Source organism: Camelina sativa, chromosome 5 (assembly GCF_030686135.1).
Source record: "Camelina sativa cultivar CO46 ecotype springtype chromosome 5, ASM3068613v1".
NCBI classification, from domain to species: domain Eukaryota; kingdom Viridiplantae; phylum Streptophyta; class Magnoliopsida; order Brassicales; family Brassicaceae; genus Camelina; species Camelina sativa.
In genome coordinates, this window is record NC_141884.1 from 31,318,928 (window position 1) to 31,340,940 (window position 22,013).

The following is a 22,013-nucleotide window of genomic DNA, read 5'->3' on the forward strand; positions in this document are numbered from 1 at the left end:
GTAAAAAAAAAAAAAAGATGTAAGCTCTCAACTAGGTGTACCGTTGCCTTTGCTTCTGTACACAACTTCTAGACATTCTTTAGCTCGAAGAACTTTCAATTAAAGGTAAAAAGCTCTCTGCTTTCGCGTTATTCTCAAACAGTTTGTCATATTTCTGCATTCATATATAGACCAACTCCTTTTAAGTTATAAGTATTACATGCTCTGTTTTCTAAAAGGGATGTAAGTAGTTTAATAGATGTTTGTGTTAGCAGGGTTACCCGAGGGCAAGCCGTGAGGCATGTATCAAGCATTGTCAATCTTTTTTGAGCTAGGTACAGTGCCGCAACACATTCAAACGAATTTTGCCTTGGACCAAGATTGGGGGGAAAGGTAGAAGTGAATCAAACTTTGTTCACGTAATCAAATCGTGTCACTAGCTTTTAATGAAAAGATAAGAAAAGAGTATAGGTTGAAAGCAAGTGTTCTTGCACCATTTGTGATGCCCAAAAAGAAAGGAACAAAAAATCTATACAAAATAGGGGCTTTGACTTTTGACATACACGAAACAAGCTCAAATCAAAATCGTAATATAAAAAGTTAGTAAGAAAAAACAAACAGAGCAAAACAAAAGAAAATTACAGGCAAATCACCGCTATACTAGTGCCAAACCAGAAACCAGAAGTTTATAGACCAGATAGAAAACAAGGTACCTAAAATCGTTTCTCCTCATCCAAAACACCAAGCTTTAAACAATAGACATACACAAAGATGACAGACAATAAGCACTAGAAACTAGGCACCACCATATTGTACTAATGCTTCAAAGCTGTTAAACGGTTAAACAATAAGACTGGAGTACAAGAGAACCATAAACATATCCTGCGACCTACTTAAGTTCTTTATTCCTTTAATGATCACACACACCATTAGCCCCTAACCTAAACACTACCAAGAGTTTACAATCCTTGAAACCAAAAACCGAGGTCATACACACATATCCTGCGACCAAGTTATGATCTAGCAAGTCAGAAAGACAACACGAAACCGACTTCTCGACCTTGGTTCCTAAACTAGTCAAATTGGTCAGTGTCAAAGATAATGAATCAAAAACCAATAGGAAACATCATAATCACACTTTATATAACAAACAGCCACTACAAATCGTAAAGCAATAACACTTAAAGAGTATATTAAGTTTTAGATTGGATAACAAATCGTAAACGCAACATAGGATAAGCAACAAACAAACGTAAATCATGATAATATGCAGAAACTGAATTCACAAAAGGAATTTTGTTGTTCTACTGCTTTTTTTTTTTTTTTTTTTGTTTTCAAGTAATATGGATAAAGAACAACAACCTCAAATCAAGCAGCTTCCTTCACAGGAGCAGGAGCTGGAGCTGGAATCTTAACATAACCCAACTTCTTCAAGCTAGCAGCATCAGATTCCTCATTCTCATAATCATCTTCTTCCTCCTCAAAATCATAGCTCTGACGGTTCACAACGAAAGCCCAAACAAGGTACATAGTAGCAGCGGTCAAAGCACCGCAACCAACACCGAACAAGAGAGCCACGACGACGCTGAGAATGTCTCTCGTTCGATCTCTGAACGAATTGATGTTATCGGAGCCCAGAGGGAGAGACAATTGGGAACGATCTTCCTCCGATCGTTGGATCTGTGGCGTCTCGTGACGGCGATTGACGAAAAAGGGAACGACGTGGTGAGGATTGAGACGACGGATGGTGAAGACGGTGACGAATCGAGTCGAGGTGAAATCGGATTCGAGGTTAGGGTTTTCTGGGGTTATTGAGAGGGAATAGGAGGAGATGAGGAAGGTTTTGCAAGGACGTGCGGCGGAGATGGTGGTGATCGAGAGCAAAATTGCGACGAAGATCGCAAGGAGGAGGTTGGAGGACGCCATTGTTGTGGTATCGTCTTTGACTTGTTCTTCTTCTTCTTCTGATTTTGAAACAAAGGAACAAACAAACCTAACCCAGAAAGATTCGGTGAACGAAGAAGATTATAGACGATTTTTTTTTTACTTTTAATGTATTATGAAATAACCCCTCTTTTCTGTATTTAACCATATAGGTCCCTTTTGTTTTATTTCCTTTATTTTATAGCATCAATCAAATTTAATTAATACAATAAAATATATTAAAATTAAAAATTTAACAATTTAATTAATACAATAAATATATTAAAATTAAAAATTTAACAATTTAATTAATACAATTTAAATTTTAATTAATACAATAAAATATATTAAAAATTATTAACAAAAAAATTAATTTAGTTTAACCCAAACCAACACATATTTACATTTATTGTTCCTAAAATTTAAACCCTAATGCTCTCTATCTAGATATAAGATCGAAACCATAATTTTCTTTTATAAATCTAAACTGACATATAATTTTATTTAAATATAAATTCTATAGCATACTTCTCCTTTATAACCCAAAGGTCCCAAACTGACATATAACTTCATTTAATTGTAAAATTTAAATCATAATTCTCAATTATTTACTCAAACCAATATGTGAAACTGTTTAATTGTAATATATATTTTTAATTTTATTAATATTGATAATATTTGAGTTTTAGTTTATTGAAATGGCAAAATATAAAGGATAATTTTTTTTTTTTTTTTGTCAACAAGGATCAATATTTATTGAGTTTTTTTTTACCTTGTCTTTCAATAACAATTGATTTTAAACTTAATTTTTTTTTATGTATCTCCCATAGGCAAATTGTTAAAGTGACAAGAAGAGAAAGGGATATAGTTTTGCAAATATGGAAACAGATAAGTGAACAAATAAAAAAGAGATGCTAAGAGTTCAAGTGAGATCATAGCTTCATATTTGGTCTACCTCAAAAAACAATCTATATTAACATTTTTGAAATACATTTTGGTTTACGCCCTTTAAGTTTTGTTTATTTAATTTGTTTTATTTACAACATTAACCCCTAACGATTTTTCTAAAATAACATTTCAGAAACTCAATTAATGGAACTATTTAAATCGATCTAATTTGATATGTTTATTGCCATAAATAGTTTGACAATATCTATAATTCTATACATTTTGATTTTCCAAAAACAACTCTACGCATTAATTTTTTAATCCCATAAAAATCTTTAAAACTATTTTAATAGATCTTTAGAGACTGTATGATCTCTTAAATTTAAATGACACAGCCGAATTTGAGTAACAAATGATTACAATCGTAATAATTATTATAACGTTAATAAAGTTCATAAAAATGGAAACCCAAATTTAGAAACTCAATAATCGGGTATATTTAACTTTAGCATCAAGAAATACATTTAATATAGTATATATCACGTTAAGAAACTGAATATTATTTTTGTGATAATGTTATCAACTCAAATAGGAAAACATTATAATCTCTATTTTATTGCTATGGATCGTAAACTCCTTGATCATCAAACATTTTCCATGTATAAATATCAACTTCACAAATGAAACACAACACCCACAATCAAAACCACTAATATAACGGTTTTGAAACACGGGTTAAGCCACTAATATGACGGTTTATTGTTATATGGTGGGACATGTTATTAACATAACGGTTAACATTAGTATAAATGATACATAACAGATTTTTCGTAACAAAAGTTTACAATCTCCATTAAATATCTCAACATTAAAATAGTAAACATACTTAATCTATATTTCAATTCTTTTTTTATTTTAATTTTAAAAACATATTTAATTATTTTTTTATTATAGAAAATTAATTCAATATAAAATCTATCATAATTGGCCCCTTTAACACATAAACATATCATAATTAAAATTCCAAAATCAATTTTAACTCTGAAATGCCCACAAAATTAGGAATTTATACCGTCTCTCTCTACACACCCACACCAGTCTACGTACATTTAGGTTAATAAAAAAAAACATTGACCATTTAAATATAGAATACGACAACAGATTCGCTTCCTCTCTCTCACACATACACACACACACACACACACACAATAGAATCAGTTTTCACAAAATCGCCAGCTTTTATTCCCCTTTCTTCGGCGACTTCAATCCCTCTTATATAAAAATCCCTCTCTTCCTTCAGATCTGATTCATTCAATCATCAACAACACAAAACTATGGAGTTAGAGAAACAACGATCCAAAAAAGACGACGATCTCGCCACCAATGGATCTGGTGGTACGGAAGAAGAAGAGGTCTCCGTCGAGAGAATCTTCGAAGCGAGTCACGAGGTTCCTCCTTCGTGGCAGCACCAGCTCACTTTCAGAGCTCTGATCGTTAGTTTCATACTCGCGATTCTCTTCACTTTCGTCGTGATGAAACTCAACCTAACGACTGGTATCATCCCTTCGCTTAACATCTCCGCCGGTTTGCTCGGTTTCTTCTTCGTCAAAACATGGACCAAGATTCTCAACAAAGCCGGTGTGCTGAAACAACCGTTCACACGGCAAGAGAACACCGTGATTCAGACTTGCGTCGTCGCTTCATCCGGCATCGCTTTTAGCGGTACGTCTTTTTCATGAAAATTATCCAAAAAAAAAATTTAAGAATTGAGAAATTTGTTGATGATGTGAACGATTCAATGGAGTTTGGTGTCACCGTCTTTTTTTATGGTGAGAGATCTCTGTGGAAAAGGACAGATTCTACTTTTTGAGTTTATCGTTTTCTATATATGTAAAAAAAATTCATATGTTAGGGATATACTTCAAATTCGTATATTTGATTTTGATTTTATATATCCTTTTTAACGGATTGTGATTAAAAGATAATTAAAAAAATTAGGGTAATGATTAACTCTAGTTTCAGATTAGGTCAGCTGTTGTTATCATTAAACGTACATGCATGGAATTAACAATCCTTAGATAATTTTTATATAAAAATACTTACAGAAAAAATACATATAATGATACTACAATATCATTAATTAATATTCTTTTAAAAAAGTTTTAAATGTTTTGCTAACTTGTTATTTATTTGTTTCACTTTTTTTTTTTTTTTTTTGCGTTTAACTTTATATGTAACTAACTTTTTTTCTCAACTAATGAAACTAAATTTGCAAACTCTTTGTAGTATCTGAGTAGATGTAGATGTAGTGAATGGAATTATGGAAAATGTCAAAATAAAGTTGATTAGTGACGTTACATAAGAGTCCAAGAGAAAATGTGTATGACTTTTTTTTTGTGATAAAATGAGATACGTATCTCTAATCTTACACCGTTACACGCCATGAGGGACAAGTTGATAGAAACATGACGCGTAAATATACTGATTAAGTCAAGTCAAATCTTGTTTTAGCATATGATTACGGCGCACTCTATTAGGGAGTTTGATTTTTTATTTTATTTTTAGTAAACTAAAATTCACAGTATATAGTTAGCTGTAATTTTCACGTTATAGATTAGATTTATAAAAAGTGTATAAATAGCTAATTCCACTATCTGTTTGACTTATTTTCTTATTTGCATGGGATCGGATTGGTAACAATTTGATAATGACTTAAGTGAGAATTTAATATTTGGAACTGCTTTCGAGATTGAAACAGACATCACCACTCAATGTGTACACATACTTATTGCATGGAGAGATTGAGCATTTTCAAGGAAACCACTATTTTTGACTCTCACGTGTTTGATTCGTTCATTTGGAGATCCTGACGTCAAATTATTTAATATTGAGTTGACTTGCTTTGCCTACCATACCATGTGTGTCAAATGGGAATCTAGAATTTTCCACATGACCTTTATTTAATTCCACCTTATTAAAATAGGTTTTGATTAGACGACTAATTAAATAGTGGAATTTAAGTTTGTGGTACACGTTATGCTTCGATTTTTTGGTTTTTTAATTAAAGGATTCAAATCACAAAATAATGGTTTTGATATGTTACAGTGCTACTGACCCATTTGGTTCTCTGTTGCTTCTTTAGTTGACTTAATGATTGGTTGGATAACAATGACTAGTTTGATATGTTACAGGGCTCAGTAACTGACCCATTTGGTTCTCTGTTGTGTGTTTGTTGTTTTGAACAGGTGGGTTTGGTAGTTACTTGTTTGGGATGAGTGATGTTGTTGCAAAACAATCCGCGGAAGCTAATACAGCTATGAACATAAAGAATCCTCATTTGGGTTGGATGATTGGGTTTCTCTTTGTTGTTAGCTTTCTTGGTCTTTTCTCTGTTGTTCCCCTAAGAAAGATCATGATTGTGGACTTCAAATTGACATATCCTAGTGGTACTGCCACTGCACATCTCATCAACAGTTTCCACACACCTCAAGGTGCCAAACTCGCAAAGTAAGAATCTTTCATCATACCATTAGATGAATCTCTGAATCCAGTGTTCAATTTTCTAAATATTGATCCCTTTCTTCTCAATATCTAACACAGGAAGCAAGTCAGAGCATTGGGGAAGTTCTTCTCATTCAGTTTCTTGTGGGGTTTCTTTCAATGGTTCTTTACTTCTGGTGACGACTGTGGTTTTGCTAACTTCCCTACATTTGGTCTCAAAGCCTATGAAAACAAGTTCTACTTTGATTTCTCGGCTACATATGTTGGTGTCGGAATGATCTGCCCGTACCTAATCAATGTTTCTCTTCTCATTGGATCAATCCTCTCATGGGGTGTTATGTGGCCTCTCATTGGTAACCAAAAAGGCAATTGGTATTCTGCTGAACTTAAACCAAGTAGTCTCCATGGTCTTCAAGGCTACAAGGTATTGTATTATGTCTCTCCCTCTCTTTCCCTTCAGTTCATTCAATAAGAGATGGCAAACTTGAATTGTGTTTAATTCTCTCAGGTGTTTATAGCCATAGCTATGATCCTCGGTGATGGTCTCTACAACTTCATCAAAGTCTTAGGTCGCACTATCTTTGGTCTATACAAGCAATTCAAGAACAAAGATGTTCTTCCCGTCAACGACCGTTCATCACCAAACATTGTAAAAATTTCTTACGACGACAAAAGAAGAACAGAGCTTTTCCTCAAAGACAGAATCCCATCATGGTTCGCTGTAACCGGTTATCTAGTCTTGGCTATAGTCTCAATCGTCACAGTTCCACACATCTTCCATCAGCTCAAATGGTACCATATTTTGACCATGTACATAGTCGCCCCTGTCTTAGCCTTTTGCAACGCCTACGGTTGTGGACTCACTGACTGGTCCTTAGCTTCCACATACGGAAAACTTGCCATTTTCACCATCGGAGCCTGGGCGGGTGCAGCCAATGGAGGCGTCTTAGCCGGACTCGCGGCTTGTGGTGTCATGATGAACATTGTCTCAACAGCTTCTGATCTTATGCAAGATTTCAAAACCGGTTACATGACATTAGCCTCACCACGATCAATGTTCTTGAGCCAAGCTATTGGAACCGCAATGGGCTGTGTGATATCTCCTTGCGTCTTCTGGCTATTCTACAAGGCATTCCCAGACTTTGGCCAAGTCGGGACCGCCTATCCAGCTCCCTACGCCCTAGTCTACAGAAACATGTCTATACTTGGAGTCGAAGGGTTCTCTGCTTTGCCCAAACACTGCCTCATGCTGTGCTACATATTCTTCGCAGCAGCAGTGATTGTGAACGGCGTAAGGGATGCTGTAGGACCAAAGTGGGCTCGATTTATCCCCCTCCCGATGGCTATGGCTATACCATTCTACATCGGAGGTTACTTCACAATCGACATGTGTGTGGGAAGTCTCATATTGTTCATCTGGAGGAAGCTGAATAAACCAAAGGCTGATGCGTACTCTTCCGCTGTTGCTTCGGGTTTGATCTGCGGTGAAGGCATTTGGACATTACCAAGCTCTATACTTGCATTGGCTGGTGTTAAACCTCCCATCTGCATGAAGTTCTTGTCCAGCTCTACCAACATGAAGGTTGATTCCTTCTTAAGCCCATCTTAAATTCTCTTTTTCTCAATTTGGTTTAGAGTTTGGTGTTTTTTTTTTTACGTTTCCTGTCTAGTTTTAATTGGCTTTATAGGCTTCCTGTCTTACGTTGGTGGTGGTTATTTTTATTTCTTCTACTCAAAAATGTAAAAAAAGAAGAATGATTGAATTATTTGTTTTTCTGGTTTCTCTGTTCTTATCTTCTTACTCTTAACACTAATAGTAGTGTGCTTCTTCACTATCACCACAAGTGAAAGAAACAAACAAATTTGAAACCAACCGTCTTGAGTTCCCTCGCATTCGAATCCAAGGAGTCAGCTTTTCTCTTCCGTGAACTCTCTTCAAAGAGCCTCTCCACAATGTAAAGCTCTCCACAACATTCCACAAAGCTCTTCTCTATGCAACAACCATTCGTAATCGTTTCTTCAAACAAAGGACCGTACCCATAGATTCTAAGTCTGGAATCAATCCACCAAACAGTTCCTTCTAAATCCAACGCATAAGTTAACCCTTTGTGAACTATAATATCAGAGAATTTATGATGGGCCATTTCTTCGAGTCTGCTCCAAAACTCCCCATCCCAAGATTCGATATACCTCTCTCGGCTGATCCCAAGAAGATGTTGATCCAATCCATTGGCTTTGACAAGAACCACTTTTTTGAAATCACGATCTGTTCTTCCTCTGCATTTGCTAAGCGCCGCGTAGGCTTCTCCAATCTCCGAGACGGTGAACTCTAAACGATCGAGGCTTTCGCGAGAATGCGGCAGCGGGAACTGGGAGAAAGGGTCAAGGAGACGGAACTTCTTGGAGTTTGTTAGGCGTGGGCTCCCACCCCTTAAAAGGCTTGTCCACAATCATCTTCTAAGGCCATTACAAAGAAAGAGTATTTTGATCTTTTGGCAACATGACATTCTCCTATAAATACGGAATACAACATTTAAGAAAATACGAGGAGGAGATTAAAAATAGACCCAACTCTCTCGGCTCGTCATCTAGTCATCGCAATATGGGCCGTCTATCGTGTTGCCTATCTTCACAGGTCGTCCATCTTATCGCCTACCTCAACAGGTCATCCATCTTATCGCCTACCTCAACATGTCGTCCATCTTATCGCCTACCTCGACAGGTCGTCCATCTTGCCACCTACCTCCATAGGTCGTCCAGCATGTCACCTTCCTCAACAGGTCGTCCATCTTGCCACCTACATCCACAGGTCGTCCATTTTGTCGCCTACCTCCGCAGGTCGTCCATCTTGTCGCCTACCTCCATAGGTCGTCCATTTTGTCGCCTACCTCCATAGGTCGTCCATCTTCTCGCCTACCTCCATAGGTTGTCCAGCTTGTCGCCTACCTCCACAGGTCGTCCAGATTGTCGCCTGACTACCTAACATCTCACCCATATCACTTAATATAATCCTGATAATGGCCTAGCGGCCACCGAATGAAATATGAACTATGAATAGCTTGATCCCTTTTTAAGGGTACGTAGGCAGCCTTTCCCAAGGCACAGCTATAAAACAACTCAACTCTCTCTCTTGTGCGAACGACCTACTCTGGAGCTTTAAAGTTATGAGAGTGTTTTTCCCTTGTCAAAGAACTTAGAAATACTTTGTTGAAATTCATGCATCAACAATTGGCGCACCAGTTAGGGGGAATAAACATTTTCTCAAGCAGAGAAGGTTAAGATTAGGATGCTCTCAACTCGTCGACGAGATTGGGTTCGGGTTCGGGTTCGTCTTCAGAAAGCTTCGGTTTTAGCTCGTCTTTATATAGCAATGGTTTCAGCTCGTCTCCGGACAGCTTCAACTTCAGCTCATCTTCTCACAACTTCAACTTTAGCCCGTTTTTAGAGAGCTCAGCTTCAGCTCGTCTTTCGACATCTTCAACTTAAGACCGTTTTTGGAGAGCTCAAATTCAGGTCGTTTTTGGACAGCTTCAACTTAAGACCGTTTTCAGAGAGCTCAAATTCAGCTCGTCTTTGGACAGCTTCAACTTAAACCCGTTATCGGAGAGCTCAAATTTAGCTCATCTTCGGACAGCTTCAACTTAAGCCCATTTTTGAGATCTTCAGTTTCAGCTCATCCTTAGACAACCCATTTTAGAGAGTTCAGTTTCAGCTCGTCTTCAACAGATACTTCAGTTTTGTACTAGCTAGCCAACTACCAGCTCGTTCGTTTGATGGTGTCAGCTCGTCAAATGCCAGCCCGTTAACTAGTAAAAATTTATGCTCTTCAATCATTTTTCTCATCCACATGGTTGTTCCTGCTCATCTTCTTCCCAATTGGCAACTCGTCCATTTTAAAGGTTATGCTCGTCAGTTAGACAAGCTCAGCAAAAAAAAAAAAAAAAAAAAGAGGTGTGTGTATGTACATACACATACATACAACAAAGATTAATCGACGTAAGTACAACATCCGTGCTAATCACATTGACGCCCTGGCCAGGCGCCAATCTTTCGCTCTATCTACGTTATAGAGATATTCTTTTATAAAGCCGAGTCCATGCTCGCAAGGCTCTTGGGGATTGGATAGAAAGCCGAGTCCATACTCGCATATTCAAAAAATCCAAAGTCTATACAGGGTAAACCGATCATCGTGCGTCGCACCTAAGTTTGTATCTGGAATCCGTTTCAGATAACTCGGCACACTAGAGAGCATGTGTTCGAACAACCTAGCTTTACCTCGTCTCCAGACAGCTTTAGCTCAGCTCGTCTTCGGACAGCTACGGTTTCAACTTGTCCCCGGACAACCTAGCTATAGCTTGTCTACGGACAGCTTTAGCTCAGCTCGTCTTTAGACAGCTTCAGTTTCAGCTTGTCTTATGATAGCGTCAGTTTTAGCTCGTCTCCAGACAGCTTCGGTTTCAGCTTGTCCCCAGACAATCTAGCTATAGCTCGTCTCCAGACAGCTTTAGCTCAGCTCGTCTTCAGACAGCTTCAGTTTCAGCTTGTCTTCAGACAGCTTCAGTTTTAGCTCGTCTCCGTACAGTTTTAGCTCAGCTCGTCTTCGGACATCTGCGGTTTCAGCTTGTCTCCGGACAACCTAGCTTTAGCTCGTCTCCCGACAGCTTTAGCTCAGCTCGTCGGATGTAAGAATGGAAGCTGAATTACCGGCTGTAGCAGTGGCTGAAGTACTACGTGACAGACTTCTTGATGTACAACCTGACGAACTTCCAAATAGACTGCCTGAAGTACTTTTTGGAGAGAACCAGCTTGTACCAGTTAAGGAGAGCTATTATATCCTTCTGATATGTGCAAGAATCAGAAACAAACATACTTTGGAGCTGACCACTAGAACTAGAAGTGATGCGGACATTCAACGAGCCAGAAGATCAAATCGTTGGAGTAGGACCGTTGCACTCTTTTTCTCTTATCTAGGGTTTTTCCCAATGGGTGATACAAGTCTCGAATCCACCAAGACAAGACTCACGGACTCAAAGACTTAGAAGCTTGGCGGAAGCGGTATGATGGAAAGTAACCGGTTTGATGCTGATTCCACAACACCGAGGGCTAGAGAATATGATCCAAGGGCTATTCCTCGCAAGGATCCGAGACTCTACACGAAACCTAAGTTGTTTGATTCCACAAACTACCTAGAACTCGCAGGAACAAGGATTTGATTCAAAACACAAAGTGTTGAAGCAAACTGAAATTTCTTATTATTCAAAAACATGTGTTGAAAAGTAAAACGTGATAGAGCTTATATACAGGCTCAAGTACAACATCTATATGTTGAAATAAAGAAAGAAATCTCAATAATTAATGATAATTATGGTCTTTGAGAATTGAATGCGAATATCGGCCAAATCTGGAAAGTTGTGATGCACCTTGAGTCTTGATAACTTGGGGCCGAAGTTGTGGTTTCTTGGGACGTCTAGATACATTCTAGGAAGCTTCTGGATGGTCTTGAGAGTCTCACAAAGGCGCAACATTGAATAAGGAAAGAGCCGTTGTGTCATAAAGACAAACATATCCAAATAAGGAAAGTTGCACTTTAACTTGATCCGCCTGATCAAGTGAGGTGGGGTGCATCCTAAGATGTGTGGTGAAGTCTCCAAGTGATATAGAAGCTCTCCAGGACGCCAAGGGATGCTTTGGTTTGAGACATTTACGGAAAGGTCCATTTTGAGTGATGATTGACTTGCAGAAAGGCTCCCTGAACCATGTCTTGAACTAGCTCGAAACAAGAGTGACTTTCTTTGATCATCTTCCATAGAATATGTGTAGGAAGGTATGTGGAAGGATGTTGCCTCAGTAAAAACCTTTCTAGGTAAACCCATTGATGTAAGAACGCTAGATAAGGGAAAAAGAGTGCAACGGTCCTACTCCAACGATGTGATCTTCTGGCTCGTTGAATGTCCGCATCACTTCTAGTTCTAGTGGTCAGCTCCAAAGTATGTTTGTTTCTGATTCTTGCACATATCGGAAGGATATCATAGTGCTCCTTAACTGGTACAAGCTGGTTCTCTCCAAAAAGTACTTCAGGCAGTCTATTCGGAAGTTCGTCAGGTTGTACATCAAGAAGTCTGTCACGTAGTACTTCAGCCACTGCTACAGCAGGTAATTCAGCTTCCGTTCTTACATCAATGGGTTTACCTAGAAAGGTTTTTAATGAGGCAACATCCTTCCACATACCTTCCTACACATATTCTAAGGAAGATGATCAAAGAAAGCCACCCTTGTTTCAAGCTAGTTCAAGACATGGTTCAGGGAGCCTTTCTGCAAGTCAATCATCACTCAAAATGGACATTTCCATAAATGGCTAAAACCAAAGCATCCCTTGGCGTCCTGGAGAGCTTCTATGTCACTTGGAGACTTCACCACACATCTTAGGATGCACCCCACCTCACTTGATCAGGCGGATCAAGTTAAAGTGCAACTTTCCTTATTTGGATCTGTTTGTCTTTATGACACAACAGCTCTTTCCTTATTCAATGTTGCGCTTTTGTGAGACTCTCAAGACCATCCATAAGCTTCCTAGAATGTATCTAGACGTCCCAAGAAACCACAACTTCGGCCCCAAGTTATCAAGACTTAAGGTGCATCACAACTTTCCAGATTTGGCCGATATTCTGATTCAATTCTCAAAGACCATAATTATCATTAATTATTGAGATTTCTTTCTTTATTTCAGCATATAGATGTTGTACTTGAGCCTCTATATAAGCTCTATCACGTTTTACTTTTCAACACACGTTTTTGAATAATAAAAACTTTCAGTTTGCTTCAACACTTTGTGTTTTGAATCAAATCCTTGTTCCTGCGAGTTCTAGGTAGTTTGTGGAATCAAACAACTTAGGTTTCGTATAGAATCTCTGATCCTTGCGAGGAATAGCCCTTTGATCATATTCTCTAGCCCTCGATGTTGTGGAATCAGCATCAAATCGGTTACTCTCCATCAGATCGATTCCGCCCAAGCTTCTAAGTCTTTGAGTCCGTGAGTCTTGTCTTGGTGGATTCCGAGGCTTGTATCATCGTCTTCGGACAGCTTCGGTTTCAGCTTGTCCCCAGATAACCTAGCTATAGCTCGTCTCCGGACAGCTTTAGCTTCAGCTCGTCTTATGACAGCTTTAGTTTTAGCTCGTCTTCGGACGGCTTCGGACAACCTAGCTATAGGTCGTCTCCAGACAGCTTGAGCTCAGCTCGTCTTCAGACAGCTTCACTTTCAGCTCGTCTTCAGACAGCTTCAGTTTCAGCTCGTTTTCAGACAGCTTCAGTTTTAGCTCGTTTTCCGACAGCTTTAGCTCAGCTTGTCTTCGGACATCTTTGGTTTCAGCTTGTTTATGGACAACCTAGCTATAGCTCGTCTCTCGACAGCTTTAGCTCTGCTCGTCTTCAAACAGCTTCAGTTTCAGCTCGTCTTCAGACAGCTTTAGCTTTAGCTCGTCTCCGGAAAGCTTTAGCTCAGCTCGTCTTCGGACAGCTTCGGTTTCAGCTCTTCTTCGGAGAGCTTTGGTTTCAGCTTGTCCCCGGACAACCTAGCTATAGCTCTTCTCTGGACAGCTTTAGCTCAGCTTGTTTTCAGACAGCTTCAGTTTCAGCTATCTTTAGACAGCTTTAGTTTCAGAGTGTCTTCGGACAACCTAGTTTCAGCTCGTCTTCAGACAGCTTTGGTTTCAGCTCGTCTTCAGACAGCTTCAGTTGCAGCTCGTCCCCGGACAACCTAGTTTTAGCTTGTCTTCAGACAACTTCAGTTTCAGCTCATCTTCAGACAGCATCTGTTTTAGCTCGTCTTCAGACAGCATCAGTTTTAGCTCGTCTTCACACAGCTTCCATTTCAGCTCGTCTTCAGACAGCTTCGGTATCAGCTCATCTTCAGACAACATCAGTTTTAGCTCATCTTCAGACAGCTTTGGTTTCAACTCGTCTTAAAACAGCTTCAGTTGCAGCTCGTACCCAGACAACCTGGTTTTAGCTTGTCTTCTGACAGCTTTGGTTTCAGCTCGTCTTCAGACAGCTTCAGTTGCAGTTTGTCCCCGGATAACCTAGTTTTAGCTTGTCTTCAGACAGCTTTGGTTTCAGCTCGTCTTCAGACAGCATCTGTTTAAGCTTGTCTTCAGACAACTTTAATTTCAGCTCGTCTTTAGACAGCATCAATTTTAGCTCGTCTTCAGACAGCTTCAGTTTTAGCTTGTCCTCAGACAGCTTTAGTTTCAGAGTGTCTTCGGACAACCTAGTTTTGGCTCGTCTTCAGACAGCTTCGGCTTCAGATCGTCTTCAGACAGCTTCAGTTTCTGCTCGTCTTCAGACAGTTTCAGTTCAGCTCGTCTTCAGACAGTTTCAGTTTCAGCTCATCTTCAGACAGCTTTAGTTTCTGCTCATCTTCAGACAGTTTCAGTTTCAGCTCGTCTTCAGATAGCTTTAGTTTCATCTCGTCTTCAGACAGCTTTGGTTTCAGTTCGTCTTCAGACAGCCTCAGTATCAGCTCGTCTTCAGACAGCTTCAGCTTCAGCTCGTCTTCAGATGTCTTCAGTCTTTGGAAGTCTTCAGATTGCTTTAGTTTTGACAAGTCTCCAGACTGCTTCAGTTTCAGCATGTCTTCGGACAACCGGCTTTAGCTCGTCTTTAGATGGCTTCAGTGTCAGCTTGTCTTGGGTAAACATCAGTTTTCGGATCCCAGATATCCCATGTGCGCGAGTTAAATTCAAAACAAGATGAATGATAAGGATGTCCCAAGAAGCAAATTGTAGCCCAAACCATTGAGTCCGAAAACTAGTCACAACCCGTCGCTGAGTCTCCGGACTAAAGAAGGGGGGGAATACTGTTAGGGGTGGGCTTACACCCCTTAAAAGGCTTGTCCACAATCATCTTCTAAGCCCATTACAAAGAAAGGGTATTTTGATCTTTTGGCAACATGACATTCCCCTATAAATACGGGATACAACATTTAAGAAAAGAGGGGAGAAAAGAGGGGGAGGAGATTAAAAATAGACCAAACTCTCTCGGCTCGTTATCTAGTCATTCGCAATATGGGTCGTCCATCGTGTCGCCTACCTTGACGTTCACCTTATCGCCTACCTTCACAGGTCGTCCATCTTATCGCCTACCTCAACAGGTCGCCCATCTTATCGCCTACCTCAACAGTTCGTCCATCTTGCCACCTACCTCCATAGGTCGTCCAGCATGTCACCTTCCTCAACAGGTCGTCCATCTTGCCACCTACCTCCACAGGTCGTCCATCTTGTCACCTACCTTTGCAGGTTGTCCATCTTGTCGCTTACCTCCATAGGTCGTCCATCTTGTCGCCTACCTCCATAGGTCGTCCATATTGTCACCTACCTCTATAGGTCGTCCAACTTGTCGCCTACCTCCACAGGTCGTCCAGATTGTCGCCTGACTACCTAGCATCTCACCCATATCACTTAATCCTGATAATGGCCTAGCGGCCACCGAATGAAATATGAACTACGAATGGATTGATCCCTTTTTAAAGGTACGTAGGCAGCCTTTCCCAAGGCCAATCTATAAAACAACTCAACTCTCTCTCTTGTGCGAACGACCTACTCTAGAGCTTCAAAGTTATGAGAGTGTTTTTCCCTTGTCAAAGAACTTAAAAATACTTTGTTGAAATTCATGCATCAACAGAGTTGATGTCCATGTCGGATTTTATAAGCCAGCCTTGCTTCGAGGAGGAGGAGCAGAGAGTGACGGGGAAGAAGGCGGCGCGTAAGAGGAACATGAGGTGGTAGGTGTTAGAGACTCGATTTTTCTCTTTCGTTGTCACGAAAGAGAGGTGGCGGAGAGGAGGGCGGCTCCGACAAGGATGTTTCTTGTTGGCGCCGGAAGGGGAGGACCGCCAAGATGTGCAGATGCTTCGGAAATGATTGAGTTCCACGACGGAGAATAATCGGACGGCGAACAAGCGGAGGAGCTCCTCCGGTAAGGTAGACCTATCAGCCAATGCTCTCGACCTCTTCTCTCTACTTTGGTTGGATTGTGATGAGTTGCATAATCACGAGTCAACATTTATTCTAAAAATTATAATATACTATAAAAATTATTGTTATATATTTTTTTTAAAGTTATTTTATTTAAGATAATAATTATTTTTAATATTGCAATTCTTTTGTAAATCTATATATATCTCGTTGAATACTAATTATATTAAAATATTATAGTATTTAATTTGTTTGATGTATATTATAATTTTATATTGTTTGTCTGTTGTATTTGAATCATTATTTTGTGAAATATTTTGAAGTAGTAATTATAATTGTAATTGTATACAAATAAAATTTATTAACTACATAAATTTAGTTTTACCAACCCACCAATGTGGAAAACTAAAACACATTTTTTTTTGTTTGAGAAAACAAATATATTTTTCTTCCTATATTGAGTAATATCTTCGTTTTAAAAAATTCAAATCATAACACATGCAGAAAAAATTATAACATATTTATTAATCCTAAATATTATATGATAATTCAAAACAAAACAATTTGTATGTCCACGGAGAGCGCCAATATCAGAGGAGATCCCGGAGAACGAGAGGGAGTTATCAGAGTTGCGGGAGGCAAGTTTCTGTGAGTCCTCGGACGGGCGAGGAGAGTTGATATCCAGATCGCAGGAGAGTCGAGGCCAGCGGATTTGCTTATCAGCCAAGTGGAATTGTATGATGTTATCTTTGGGATAGATTGGTTGCATCATCACAAGGTTCATCTAGATTGTCATCGGGGTAGGGTGGAGTTTGAGCATCCAGAAGAGAAGTTTGTTTTTGAGGGAGTACGACCGACTTTGGGGACTCTCGATGAATATTGTATATCAATGAATATTGCAGTACAAGGTGAATATTGTATATCAATGTTTTTAGTAAATTGATTTGAAGTTATTAGAGAATTCAAAAAAAAACTCAATTCAAAGGTTTTCAGATTGTTTCTTTTGATCAATTTTAGAAGTACTATAGGATGTTTCGCACGCATTCTAGTTTAAACGTTTTTTTTTTACCTTATTTTGATAGTAGGATGTGAAATATATCATATTCAAAGTATAGTATTTCTTATCTTCTAAATAAAATATTGGGTAATTCTCCAAAATAGCACTATTTTAAGTTTTTCTTCCAAAATTAGCATAAACTCTCAAATGTTCCAAAACTAGCACAAATTTATATATTTTTAATTTTGAAAGAAATCTAAAATTATTAGTTTATGCTCTGCCTCCACCGATTATTACCCAAATCTCAGCTCCACAATAGCCACAATGCTCGTACGAGTCAACACTCTACTCCACATATACTCAGGTATCCGATTCGAGATCCTCGAAGCGATTACGAGTCTCCTCAATCACAACATCTCTCTTTTGCTTTCACTCCGGAACCATAACTGCTTCCAGCGATCTCGTCCTCTCTCTTACATCGCCGGACTCCTCACCGCACGTCCTAACTCCAACGCCAATGTTCAAGCGGTGTTAGCTGAGGTTTTATCCGTGATCTTCACGGAGGTGATGAGTGGGAAGCCTGAGTTCACCGATCATCTGACTCATCGTTTGAAGCATCACCCTGGACAAATCGTAGCGGCGGCGATAGTGGAGCACATCCCCGACGGAAACTCTTACATGAAATTAGCTCATAAGCTTGAAGACATGGATATGTTGCACGAAATCGATTGAGAGTGAAATCAACTCCGTGAACGACAACCCGTTGATCGATGTTTCGAGGAACATGGCAATCTATGGTGGTAACTTCCAGGGAACACAGACCGGAGTTACTATGAATAACATGAGATTGGCCATTGTTGTGATTGGAAAGCTTATGTTTGCTCAATTCTCTGAGCTTGTTAACAATTTCTACAACAGTGGACTTCCTTTGAATCTAACAACTTCGAGCAATCCAAGTTTGGATTATTTGAATTTTATGATGACATTCAGGAAATATTTTTTGAGTTTTATGATGACATTCATAAAATGTTTGAAATTCAGGATGAACTTTAGGAAAATTTTCATAAAAAGTGTAGACACTGGTAAACACGAGGATATGCACAAAAATGAAATCTTTACTCTTCACTAATGGAATAATCTTTGTCATATTGGGCTTTCATAAATGAATTTTTATTCATGAAAGATTGAGTGATGATTTAGGAATGATCCTTTAAAATTCAGGATGACTTTCATTAAAAAAAAAAAAGATGAGCTCTTTGACAATTGCCAAGATTAGAACCAAAATCCTTTACAAACTATCTAAGAGAGTGTAAAAACTGTAAGCCAAACTGTTGCAAAAAAAATTATTTAGGAAAGATTGAATGATGTTTAGGAAAATTCATGATGACTTTCATAATGTTTTGTTTGAAGTGCTCTCAACTAGAATATTTACTCTTTTTTCCTTCTTGTTCAAGTTCTCTGTTTTTTAGAATCCCTTCACTTGTTCATACAACTTGAAAAACCAGCACCTAATACTAAATTTTAGGAAGGAATCCACTACATTCAGGAAAATTTACTTGCATTTCAGGATTACCTTCACAAACAATTTGGAATTCATAATAAACTTAAGGAGGACCTCCATAAAAAGTCTAGACATTGATAAACACCAGAATATGCAAAAAAATGAAATCTAGAGCCTACTGGCAGTGACTGTAAAACAAAGGAATAAGAGTAGAATTGAAGATGATAGTTTGAAACTAGTTATGAAAGCTTCGTAACATCGATTTCCTTGTCTTTCTCGCGAGAAGTTTACAAAGACACCACAACTCCGATTCCGATTCGAGAGGAGGGATACACATCGAGAGTGATGGATGTGATTTTTTTGAGCTACACCGAGCTGTTCAAATGGATCCGAGTCATCAGACCGTAGAACTCGAAGAATTTTGTTAAGGAGATCGAAGCTTCTCTAACCAACAGAACGTGAAACAAAGAAATTAATGCTACTTTTGTATCTTTTTTAAAGATTTTTCTTAATAATTATGCTAATTCAATAATGCTACTTTTGGAATATTTCAAAGTGTGTGCTAATTTTGGAATAAAAAATTTAAATGTGTGCTATTTACATGGATTATATTTACATGAGGTTTCTTTTTTGACCAAATAAAAATATATACATTTAACCAAATAAAAATTTAAATGTGTGCTACTTTCGAAGTGCTCTAAAATATTTGGTTAATGGATTATATTTACATGAAGTTTTCTAACTTAATATATTTTGACAAGACATAACATGCATTGGAAGAGCCAGTACCACCGACTTTATTAAAATTTCATTCCCTCCCTTAGATAAATTTTTTTGCTGTCCAACCATTTACCCGATCATCCAGCCTATCACGGACGTAACTGATGACTTGAGTTCTTGAGCCTCCGAGACTCTCAGGAATTCCCAAATAGGATCCTATACCTCCTTCCTTGGAGATTCCAATCACTGATTTAATCTTATCCTTAACCTTCGTAGACACTTTTTTCCAAACACTTTTTTCCAGGGTTTGAGGAACGCCTGGCGCACCAATAACCTACTGGTAGATTTGGATATGGCTTTCTTTCCACAGTGAGGGGTTAGGATCGATGCCCTGCAGGGCCAGCTTGGGGTCCATGGTAGCGGCTAGTGGGATCTACGGGACGGGTTGTCACATAAAAATCAATTGGTGACAGCTTGTCCTGTGGGAGGGTTGTTAAAGGGTGGGGACCAAGGTTCGAGGAACGCACGGGGCACCAATAACCTACTGGTGGATTTGGATGTGATTTCTTTTCCACGGTGATGGGTTAGGATCGATGCCCTACAGAGCCAGCTTGGGGTCCATGGGGGCGGCTAGCAGGGGGCTAGTGGGGTCCACGGGATGGGTTGTCATAACCATAATTACCTATGATATTCATGACAGTTGAACATTGCTCTTCGTCTGCTTTACAAAAAAAACAGACTATCATCCGCAAAAAGCAAATGGGAAATAGGGGAGAATCTCTGACAATCTTAATACCTGAAATTTTTTCCTCCCTCTCTGCCTTCTTAATGTTAGCAATCAAAACCTCAGTGCATAGAATAAACAAATAAGGTGAAAAAGGATCCCCCTGTCTCAAACCCCGTTTAGGAGAAATGGAACCATGAGGTTGATCATTGAGCAAAACTTGGTAGGAAACCGAACTCACGCACCACATTATCCAAGAAATGTATCTAGGATCAAAACTGAGCCTAGTCAAGACCGCCTTCAAAAAATCCCATTCGACACGATCGTTGCCTTGCTCATATCTGTTTTAAACGCCAAAAAATCCGAAATACACATCCTATTGGTTTGTAAACCATGAAACATTTTTTGGGCCACTAAAATATTGTCTGTAATTAACCAACCAGAAACAAAAGCCGATTGAGTTTCAGAAATGAGTGAGGGCAGAATCTTCTTTAACCGGAAGCAAATAATTTTTGAAATAATCTTATAACTCACATTACACAAACTAATAGGCCTAAACTCAGCCATTCTCTTTGGCAAGTCAACCTTTGGAATCAGGCAAATATTAGTTTCATTGATTCTGGGATCAAATTACCCATACCGAAAGAAATCCCTAACCGGAACAACCAAATCCCCCTTAAGGTGAAGCCAAAACCTCTGAAAGAATAATGCTGTCATCCCATCCGGTCCCAGAGTTTTCTCCGGATGCATTGCGAATAGAGCCTTTCGAACTTCCATCTCTGAGATTTCCTTAGTTAACTCCCTATTCATTCACTCTGTAACAAATGGATTGACCGCTTGTACCACCTCCGAAATACCACACACATCCGATTAAGAGAAAAGATTATTAAAATAATCAGACACAATCCTCTCCATACGCTCATTTGATTCGTTCCAAACATCCTCTGGATAATAAAAACCTACAATTTTATTCTTAACCCTCCTCTGTTTAGTAGAAGCATGGAAAAACTTAGTATTCTTATCCCGACCTGCAACCAGAACTTTCGACTTTTCTGTTCTTCTCAAAAATAATAATTTCCGCTTGCGTACATGAGTCATCCTTTTTAGCATCCTAAAGCCATCTTAATAGAAGCAATAAGAGTCTTACTATTCAGAACATTATTCTTTTTCCACCATGAGATAGAATTCCTACAATTTTTAATTTTCTCCACAAACACCGGAATTCTGAAATTTCTGGTACGGTTCCATTCCGATTCCACTGTCCCAGAAAACCCCTCTTTCCCCATCCATCGCTTATCAAATCGAAACTAACGAAATCGCCGTCCTCCAGATTTCGCACAAGAGGCTAGAATAGGTCGATGATCCGAACCTATCATCTCAAAGTAATCCACTCGCGAACGAGGAAAAAGAGAATGCCAATCCTCGTTCCTTAAAGCGCGATCCAATCGACACCGGACCACCTGATTATTGCAACGATTACCTCGCCAGGAAAGTAGAGAGTCATCGTCTCAGAAGTCCTTAAAAAAATTTGACAAATCTCCTATCTCCCTCTCTATTCTTCATACCCCCACCTTATTCAATAATACTCGATGAGACGATTTTACCCTTTTTGTTTTACTGAATTAGATTAAATTTTTTAAATAAAAAAAACAAAAACTCTCAAACCCAGCTTCTTTCGATCCGAGAAACTCACCCGATCTCTCTCAACCCAGCCGCCGGCGATTCTTCCGTCGTCGGAGCTCCTACTGTTGTCGTTCTTCACCAAATCAAGTTGCATTAAGTTGTTCTTCAAAATGCAGGTGCGTTACT

At 38.9% G+C, this 22,013-nt stretch overlaps 4 protein-coding genes and 1 pseudogene across 4 annotated transcripts; 2 read left to right on the forward strand and 3 right to left on the reverse strand.

The window, feature by feature from the left end:
* Nucleotides 1-1,096: 1,096 nt before the first annotated feature.
* LOC147944547 (uncharacterized) lies at nt 1,097-2,131 on the reverse strand. The gene has a single exon (XM_087450962.1). It carries the CDS (start codon nt 1,903-1,905, stop codon nt 1,348-1,350), a length of 558 nt encoding a protein of 185 aa, XP_087307088.1. The 5' UTR covers nt 1,906-2,131; the 3' UTR covers nt 1,097-1,347.
* Nucleotides 2,132-3,803: 1,672 nt separating this feature from the next.
* On the forward strand, nt 3,804-8,072 carry LOC104787279 (putative metal-nicotianamine transporter YSL7). Its single transcript, XM_010512820.3, has 4 exons — nt 3,804-4,512; nt 6,036-6,297; nt 6,391-6,715; nt 6,800-8,072. The coding sequence occupies exons 1-4, from the start codon at nt 4,125-4,127 to the stop codon at nt 7,898-7,900; spliced, it is 2,076 nt and encodes a 691-aa protein (XP_010511122.1). The 5' UTR covers nt 3,804-4,124; the 3' UTR covers nt 7,901-8,072.
* Nucleotides 8,073-8,084: 12 nt separating this feature from the next.
* On the reverse strand, nt 8,085-17,046 carry LOC104789425 (putative F-box protein At1g65740). Its single transcript, XM_010515123.2, has 4 exons — nt 16,874-17,046; nt 15,968-16,304; nt 10,320-10,322; nt 8,085-8,690 (listed from the first exon to the last, which is right to left on the reverse strand). The coding sequence occupies exons 1-4, from the start codon at nt 17,044-17,046 to the stop codon at nt 8,127-8,129; spliced, it is 1,077 nt and encodes a 358-aa protein (XP_010513425.2). The 3' UTR covers nt 8,085-8,126.
* Nucleotides 17,047-17,151: 105 nt separating this feature from the next.
* LOC104789427 (phenylalanine ammonia-lyase 2 pseudogene) lies at nt 17,152-18,388 on the forward strand (annotated as a pseudogene).
* Nucleotides 18,389-20,121: 1,733 nt separating this feature from the next.
* Nucleotides 20,122-21,014, reverse strand: LOC147944548 (uncharacterized). Its single transcript, XM_087512632.1, has 3 exons — nt 20,845-21,014; nt 20,277-20,545; nt 20,122-20,198 (listed from the first exon to the last, which is right to left on the reverse strand). The coding sequence occupies exons 1-3, from the start codon at nt 21,012-21,014 to the stop codon at nt 20,122-20,124; spliced, it is 516 nt and encodes a 171-aa protein (XP_087368758.1).
* Between the last annotated feature and the right edge of the window lie 999 nt (nt 21,015-22,013).